At 40.6% G+C, this 8,321-nt stretch overlaps 3 protein-coding genes across 3 annotated transcripts in view; 2 read left to right on the forward strand and 1 right to left on the reverse strand.

Annotated features, from left to right (window-relative positions):
* The window catches only part of bud13 (BUD13 homolog), a 4,292-nt gene extending 1,383 nt beyond the window's left edge, over nt 1-2,909 (forward strand). Inside the window, exons 5-11 of the mRNA XM_020598532.1 lie at nt 8-217; nt 659-960; nt 1,067-1,175; nt 1,393-1,531; nt 1,653-1,834; nt 1,935-2,016; nt 2,243-2,909. Of these exons, the coding sequence (XP_020454188.1) occupies nt 8-217; nt 659-960; nt 1,067-1,175; nt 1,393-1,531; nt 1,653-1,834; nt 1,935-2,016; nt 2,243-2,336 (1,118 nt within the window). The 3' untranslated portion in view covers nt 2,337-2,909. The remainder of the gene's footprint in view (nt 1-7; nt 218-658; nt 961-1,066; nt 1,176-1,392; nt 1,532-1,652; nt 1,835-1,934; nt 2,017-2,242) is intronic.
* A 370-nt stretch (nt 2,910-3,279) lies between these two features.
* On the forward strand, nt 3,280-5,323 carry snrnp35 (small nuclear ribonucleoprotein 35 (U11/U12)). Its single transcript, XM_020598392.1, has 2 exons — nt 3,280-4,270; nt 5,305-5,323. Exon 1 carries the CDS (start codon nt 3,470-3,472, stop codon nt 4,157-4,159), a length of 690 nt encoding a protein of 229 aa, XP_020454048.1. The 5' UTR covers nt 3,280-3,469; the 3' UTR covers nt 4,160-4,270; nt 5,305-5,323.
* Nucleotides 5,324-5,366: 43 nt separating this feature from the next.
* On the reverse strand, nt 5,367-7,149 carry LOC109959212 (uncharacterized). The gene is made up of 5 exons (XM_020598394.1): nt 7,122-7,149; nt 6,820-6,977; nt 6,294-6,386; nt 5,626-5,908; nt 5,367-5,543 (listed from the first exon to the last, which is right to left on the reverse strand). Exons 2-5 carry the CDS (start codon nt 6,956-6,958, stop codon nt 5,432-5,434), a joined length of 627 nt encoding a protein of 208 aa, XP_020454050.1. The 5' UTR covers nt 6,959-6,977; nt 7,122-7,149; the 3' UTR covers nt 5,367-5,431.
* Between the last annotated feature and the right edge of the window lie 1,172 nt (nt 7,150-8,321).

Genomic DNA, 8,321 nt, shown 5'->3' on the forward strand with positions numbered 1-8,321 from the left:
TCTCCAGACGTCTCCCCTCCCAGAGGGGCCCGCCACGATTCTCCAGACGCCTCCCCTCCCAGAAGAGGCCGCCATGATTCTCCAGACGTCTCCCCTCCCAGAAGAGGCCGCCACGATTCTCCAGACGTCTCCCCTCCCAGAAGAGGCCGCCACAATTCTCCAGACTTGTTGCCTCTGAGGCATCATTCAGGGAAATCGGGGAAAGTGCACAGTAAAGGTGAGTGATGAGAAGTAATGTTTAAGGGTGAATCTGGTCTCTCTCTGAATAATGCAAGATGATATCAACAAAAATAAAAACATCAGAACAACCAGATAACCTTACAACATCTGTATACTATACGATGTATTTTTTATGGAAATGTATTGGGAAAATATTCATTAAGTTCTCTCACTGATGTCTATCACATTTGAATATTTCAGATAGTAACTGCTTTCAAGTCAATCTTGATAATAATATTGTGTGTCATGAGTCATTACAGTAAAATACGATCACTGAGAAATTGTTATCTGACCAGCAATATTACTTCTTAGTTTGTTTTTTTTACTGTCAACCCCTTGCAGTTCAGGTGGCCTAAGGGCTTATTGTGCATAAGAAAAGTACTTTTGTTAGTTAGTTTTAGTCATATCAACACTAAATAACAAATTATTTCTTTGGCAGATGCATCCCCTACAAGCAGAAAGATGAGCTCATCATTGTTGAGTAAAAAATGTCCACCTAATCCACATCAGCCACTTTTGGCAAAGAGTGATCGGAATAGGCATGATTCAGACTCTGACCAGTCCCCACCACGAAAAAAGGCACTAAAGGGGGATGCCTCAGAATCAGACCGATCTCCTCCAAGGCACTCAAAAATAAGACAAAGCTTTGATTCTGACCAGTCTCCACCCAGGAGGCGGCCGCAAAGTGGAAAGTACTCGGATGGAGATTTGTCACCATCTCATAGGCCTGGCCAGTCACAGGTGAGCAAATTGAGTTAAAAGAGAACTTCGATGAGTGATATGATTTGCTTCAATTTGCTGTATATGCAATTTCCATTTGATCAGACCCATGCTGTTTTCTTTTCAGAGTCAGAGGATGTTTTCAGGTGGGAAGGCAGGACTTGTTTCTATGGATGCTTTAAGAAAAGAGCAGGAGGAGAAGCGGCGCAGAGAGAGAAACAACCAGCTACTAGAAAGTTAGCTTGACTTTTTTTTTTTTTAAATACTTTTCCTTAACAGCTGTTAATAGTAGAGGTTACAGGACTTTCCATCTCATACCAACTACATTACCAATGCTTTCTTCAAATGCTTACAGATATTTTTTTTGGTCATAGTTGTGATTAGTTCTTGAAAGTTGAATGATGAAACCCTCATTCAGATGACATTTTATACACATAATCTTGCTATGACTAGATGAATCCCGCAACGCCCAGACGGTATTCCGAGACAAGAGTGGTAAAAGGAGAGATTTGGATTCAGAGAGAGAAGAACAGAAGAAGAAAGCCGGAGAAAAAGCAGCAAAGGATGAAAAATATGCTCAGTGGGGGAAAGGGTGAGTCTGCAATAAAGTTCATACAATAGAGAGTGCTATGTAGTATAATTGTAACAACATAACTGAAAAGTGTCAACTGCCAACTTTTTTTCCATGAAATAAAGTCACTGTGTGTTCATAGGCTGGCCCAGAGCCAGATGCATCAGCAGAAACTTGAGTATGCACTGCATGAAGCCCAGAAGCCGCTGGCTCGTCACTACGATGATGAGGATCTTGACCGCATGTTGAGAGAGAAGGAAAGGGAGGGAGATCCGATGGCTGTGATGCTCAGGCGGAAAAAGAACCGCACAATAAATACCCAAGGTGTTACCTACATTTACCTTAATCCCTAAGGTGACTGATGCAATATTGTTATTTATCACTTGCAATTTATAATCTAAACATTCTCCTTCCTGTTTTGCAGAAAAGCCACAGTATAAAGGCCCAGCGCCGCCTCCAAACCGGTTCAACATTCTACCAGGATATCGCTGGGATGGAGTTGACAGGTACAGTATGTGTGACTAAATGTGATACATCTGTAATGGGATAAATGTGAAGATATACAGCTCCTTCCTTCATACTGTTTTCTTACATCTCATACAGTTGCACAGTTAATTGTAGAATAATTGAGATCATAGTGTTGACATCTACATTGAGTTGAAGCTGATGTTTTGCTGTTAGGGTGTGTTTGCAGAATTAACAGTCGGATTCATTTGTGTGTCTGTCTCATAGATCAAATGGATTTGAACAAAAACGCTACATGCGGATAGCAGATAAAAAAGCAGGCCAGGAGGCATCTTATAAATGGAGCGTGGAGGACATGTAAAATGGTAATGGGAAACTGGATCAGGAGCAGAGCCGACTGCTCATCCTCTGTAGACTTGGTTGAGAAAGAATATCTAATCTGTTCTGTAGAAATGACTGCAGGTTAGACACATCTACTCAACATACCTGGCATTTTGAAATGGATGGAGAAGGATTTTGTTCACAATTACAATGCAGTTTGATACTGTACAACACACACTGGACTATAACAAACTGATACAAACATAACTATATAGCAGAGATGTGAGCAGCATCTTAATTATCAGTTCAATGTTGAGGCATAATAGATGTTTTTCACTGTTTTATTTTTATTTTTAATTTTTTTCTTGTAAAGTCCTGTGCCCTGTATTACAAGTGTTCAAAAATATAAGAGCACATTTTCAAGTTTCACTGAACGCATTATGGATTTGACAATCAGTCATTTTACAATATGGAGATGTAGTGTGGTGTACCAATTTAGAAAAATCCTATCCAATTTGATCCAATTGTTATTTTTACTTATAGGGGCAGGACCTAGAAATTTCTCAAAGATGGGTTAACTAATAACAGCACATTTCATGATAAGTGCCTCTGTTCCAAGAGCATTGCATGCTGGCAGACAGGTATGCACACATGAATAAAAAACACATTGTTGGTGTGATTTACACCTGTGCTTTTCCTGTTGTGATATGCAGCGTCCACTATGAGGTGTACTTTTTTCTATCAATACACCATCTGTTTATAATACATTCAATATCTTTTTTCAAAAATTGGGAAAAGTATAAGCAATTTGTTTAGTGTTACTTTGGTTCAGCATACTGATCAACAAAAACATAACCGTATATATGTATTTATTTACCCACAGTTATAAATAAGGCCAATTCTCTTGAATGCTGGTCTCCAGCGTAAAGATGCCTGAACCACGATCGTCTAAGTAGGAACCTTTAAAACCTAACGTTTCAGATCGGAATGTTTTTGCTGATGTACGCGGCTGTAAGCTCCTGTCTCTTGAAGTTGGTTGAAGTAACGTATTTCAAATGAATTAAAAACGTTAGGGAAACTAGGATTTCCGTAGCTAATTGGTGGTTAAAGTAGACAAACAACCGCTTAGTAACTGTCGATGAAAGTCGCGCATTGAACTTATTTTTGGTAACAATGGTTGACTGGAGTCCAGTAGCGAAGATATACGACCCGCTGAAAGCTGGCAGCATCGACGGAACAGATGTGGAGCCTCATGACCGGGCAGTATGGAGGGCTATGGGTGCCCGCTACAAGCCCAGCAAGGGCGTCCGTGGAGACCCATTGCTTACTTTATTTGTAGCCCGCTTGAACCCACAGACAACCGAGGACAAACTGATGCAAGTGTTCTCCAAATACGGAGACATCCAGCAGCTCCGGCTGGTCCGGGACATCGTCACCGGCTTCTCCAAAGGATACGCTTTCATTGAGTACAAGGAGGAGCGGTCTGTTTTGCGGGCCCGCCGGGACGCCAACAAGCTGGTGGTGGACCAGCACGAAGTGTTTGTGGATTTTGAACAGGAAAGGACCCTCAAGGGATGGGTCCCCCGGCGGCTGGGGGGCGGGCTAGGAGGGAAGAAAGAGTCCGGACAGTTGCGGTTCGGCGGCAGGGACAGGCCTTTCCGTAAACCTATTAACCTCGGAGTCGGTCCGATGCAGGAACGAGGAGGCGGTGGAGGAAGGGAGTGGGACCGACCCGGTGCGAGAGACAGGCAGGACAGGGACCGACACAGAGACGCCGAGTGGGGGAGCAGGGGGAGAAGAGATGACCGGGACAGAGGCAGAGAGAGGGATGACCGCAGACAGGGTGACAGGAGCCGGAGATGAAGATCACAGAACTGGTGTTTCACAATGTACTGATCTGACCAGACTCAAATTAAGACAGATGTTTTGATGACAGGCCAGGTTCATGCCCCAAGTGGAGGCATTTCATACCAGGTGGGCAGAGAAGAAAATGTGCCTGATGGTCAGATTGTACTAGTGTATATGAATGAAATAGTCTGGTGCTGCCATTTTTAGTTGGAACCCTTCAGAATTTCTGGAACCGTTATCAGGGAAATCCAACTTGGTATAAAAACTGGGCAGTTAAAAACCGCATTGTATTTCATCAAAATTTGCACTGTACTTTAAAGTGTTGATGTGCAGCCTTGCAGTAAGTGAGACGAGCTTTAAAAGTATTTTCTTTAAACTTATGAAGTACTTGTAAATTGGTTTTAGCTCTTACACATTTAACACACTTCATGAGGAAGGCAGTTCTGTTTCTTTCTGTTTTTGAAATCAGAGGTTTGTGTAATCTTTCACTGTTATGCACCATCGTAGCCGCTGATGATTTGTGCAACGTTGGCTCTAATCATTAGTGAAACCCAAATAAGCCAAAAGGAATTTTAACACAGCAGTGTCACTTTTTTCATTCCTAGTTCTCTGCAAGATGATGTTAATTGTATTTTTTTAAAGCTGTGCCACTAGCAAGTTGCTGTCATTGTGATGCAAAAATATTGATTCAACCAAATGTAAAGATCCCTAAACTGAATTTTACAAGTTGGAACTCCATTAGTTACCATTAAAACTTGTTTTGTTGTTGATTTGTGTGGCCAATGGAGCTTGTTTTGTTTTTCTGGTATTTTCAAAGGCACTAATGTGGGATTGAAATTAGATAGTCCTGCTTCATTTACAGTGAAACAGTTCAAATACATAGAACCATATACAAACAGAAATGAAAATGTGCAGGAAGTCTTATTTTTTAATGTTCACATTTGATCTAAAAGTTATCCATCTCTGTGACTTGTGCAAAGGTTTTGGTTCATTTATAAGTAACCGGGTAGACTGTTTTTTCTTATACTGAGCGGAAGTATCTAATATGATCTAAATCTTTTGTAATAATACAAAATGGTAAGATAAGAACAATTGTGAAGACACTTGTTGCAATATTTGATTGATTTATTTACTTATAATGTAAATTCATTGTTTTGCAGCCAAAGACAAGTTGGATGAAATATCACAAGAGTCTGAGGCAAGAAAGTGTGAAGGTATCTTCTCAAACACTTATTAGAAAATACACTTTTTTTTTCTTTTTACATATGGTATGTTAAAGACTATTGCTCAGAAGTTATGCTTGCTTGTCTGGATGAATCCACTCAGCTTGCTAGCATAGCTGGGATTCATGATGGGCCAACCAGGGAACGCCTCTCTTTGGACTGTGCTCAACTCGATCCTGTGAACCAAAGCACACTGATTAGCTGCTCTCTGCATGAAGCATTACTACATTATTATGATACTGACAAACTTGCTCTCACTTGAAGGCAGGGTTGATGCCGATGTTGTCCGGCTGTGGGAGGGCAGGTGTTCGCCTCCTGCGGCAGGAGGTTGGTGGAGGGAAATCCTTCTGATACTGAGACTGCATCTCTGTTGTGTCTTGTTCATGATTTACTGCTATTGAACCTGTCTGATTATGGGAGGCATCTTGCTGGTCCTCCACAGACTCCTTGTCTCTGCTTCTACTGTTTCCACTTCCTGATTGTCTTGAGGATGTGGTATATGGCCAGTGGGACTCCTGCTGTGTGTTCTTGATGAGGTCTCCTGTAGGGTAATCATCACTTTGGTAGTAAAGGTTTCAGATTATGCACAGTAATGAAATAACCCAATCCTTTGTCTGATGGCAACATACAGAAAAATATTACAAATTTGGTGAAATATTCCTTTTAACCCTTACTGTTAATACATCCCAACAGACGTTTTTTTATACTTATTAGTTTTCCATGTGGTATCTGCTGTCCTAAATCTAGAAGCCTGGAGAGAACTCCCAGCATTATTTGCTGACACTATGTAGTCAGTCTCCTCTAAAAATGGACCTATAATGCTACATCTTAGCAGTAATTTTGGCCTTAGATTTACATTTACAAACACAATTCACAGCTTAACAGATAAGGTGAGTTTACTCTCTAGGTTGAGATAGACTGCAGACCTTTGCATCTGTCTTGTGGGATGGGCCTGAAGCAAAAAGCTTCTCGTGATGTGGTCGCCATCTTATCAGGAGTGTCTGGGTAGAGAAGTAGCCCTGGGAACATCAGGTCATAACGAGCAGGGTAAAAAGTGCATTCTATAAATGTCTGATTATAAGAATGCAAAGTTTTCTGTTTTCATATAATTCATATGCTATTAGGTTAAAACAAAAGTTTAAAAAAATGTTACAGAACCTTTCATTTTAACACACTGCTTCAGAGTAGTCCCAGTAAACACATCCCAGCAAACACATCCCAGCTAGTGTTTGAGCTGGAAAACCCTCCATGTCTTGAATCATATGATGCTGTAAGTCATTTCTCATTTGGGACCATTTACTTTGAACACAGTAACAACAATGATAATGACAGCAATGCTCAACTGAGGATATGGACAGGACTTATGGTACATATAAAATACTACGAAGAGCACTTTTCCCACCTGAATGCATTAAGAATGATGCCTGAAACACAAAAGCAACAAACTTTTACCTGCCACTGTCGGCGGTTCCCCCCTGTAGGGTCGACTGCGCAGAAGGAATTCATGGTAGTGACGTGGGTGTTGTAGGTTGGCATTTTCAGTGAACATTGTGTTTTTTGGCTCCTGACTGTGGTGTTGGCCCACTGGCATCACCAGCTGCTCTGAATCTCTGGTGTCAGGACAACAAATGTTATAAAATGACCACAGGATCAACATATTCAGTATGAGTAGAAGGTAAAAACAACTGTGGCAAGCTTTAAAGATTCACAGTTCATATGTATTTCAAATTAGGAATATTTATTTTATTGCTTACCTTGCATGAATAAAAATACACAAGATGTCTTACAGTTCTATAGTGTTTCCCTATACTGTCTGTATTTCTCTGTGTTGTGTCAGGGGATATACAGAGCTACTTAAAGCTTGTTTACTGCAGTAGTCATGGCATTCTATTCTTCTCCAGTGAGTGACAGATACCAACTGAGATGACGCTGGAGCACCAACAGAGAGCTGAAATGTTGCAGTGGCCACATGCACAGCCACTTATAAAGGTGATCATCCAGTTTTAAAGGTTTTGAAGTGGTGCTGGTTTTAATGTGGAACAAATCAACATAACTAGCAAAGTTCAGCTTTGCTTGTGTTATGTAATGTGTCCAAAAAGGCCATGTCTTGAACCAGTCACTCAAGGAAGATATACAGTAGCAAGTGTGGTGATGATAAATTTAATTTCACTGCTGTTTAGTCACACATACTGTACCACACTGTCACAAAAGCAAAGGAAAACATGTCGCTTATTCAGTGGTTGCCCCGGAGCATTTGGCCAGCATACAGCAATGCACTGTGCCTCCCAGTGTTCAGCTGGCATATGCTTCTTTCATATTAGGGGGCCTGTTTGAGCCTGTAACTTTTCAGTAGGGAATGTTACTCCTGTGACATTATAAATCATTTTATTTAATGCATTTTAAGATCCTCTGTGGTGAGATGTTCCATGCAAACATCCAATCCACTTTCATTTATGATATTCTGTTGATTATAGATAAGTATGTATGCTCTATAATGCCTCCAGTAGGAGGTAAGATGTAATAATAAGATGTAATCGTGGCCATATTTGTCACAGGCTTTCAATATTATGCGTGCATATTTTCATTATGTGTGCAGTGTTTACATTGACACGTCATAAGATACAACATAAGACTTATGTCTTTCACAAATTACATATACCAGCAAAACATAACACAAACATTAGGTAGCTTCAGTTTTTATAGTCTATACATTTTTTACTTGTAGCTTGAATATTTCTTTATGTGTGGAAAAGAAAAAAAGTAGGCTAATAACGCCAGCCTTATCTGGCTTCAGCTAGGATATTACTACTATTTCAGCAATGTTAAAAACTACAAAAACTTAATAGGCTAAGATAAGACAGAGTTATTAATGTCGTTATCACATAGATGCAGACCATATGTATGTCTAGTTGGCAGACTGTGCATTGATTTCAGCACGCGCCAGCAGGAGTCTC

The sequence above is a fragment of the Monopterus albus genome, unplaced genomic scaffold, assembly GCF_001952655.1.
Source record: "Monopterus albus unplaced genomic scaffold, M_albus_1.0 scaffold38.1, whole genome shotgun sequence".
Lineage (NCBI taxonomy): Eukaryota > Metazoa > Chordata > Actinopteri > Synbranchiformes > Synbranchidae > Monopterus > Monopterus albus.

Excerpts from the sequence above, each read along its gene's own strand:
- snrnp35 (XM_020598392.1), top strand. The coding sequence starts at position 3,470 with ATGGTTGACTGGAGTCCAGTAGCGAAGATATACGACCCGCTGAAAGCT.
- LOC109959212 (XM_020598394.1), bottom strand. The coding sequence starts at position 6,958 with ATGCCAGTGGGCCAACACCACAGTCAGGAGCCAAAAAACACAATGTTC. Across the intron at positions 5,909-6,293 it reads CCCACAAGACAGATGCAAAG|GAGACCTCATCAAGAACACA; the intron begins GTCTGCAGTCTA and ends ATTACCCTACAG. Across the intron at positions 5,544-5,625 it reads GGCATCAACCCTGCCTTCAA|GATCGAGTTGAGCACAGTCC; the intron begins GTGAGAGCAAGT and ends TTTGGTTCACAG.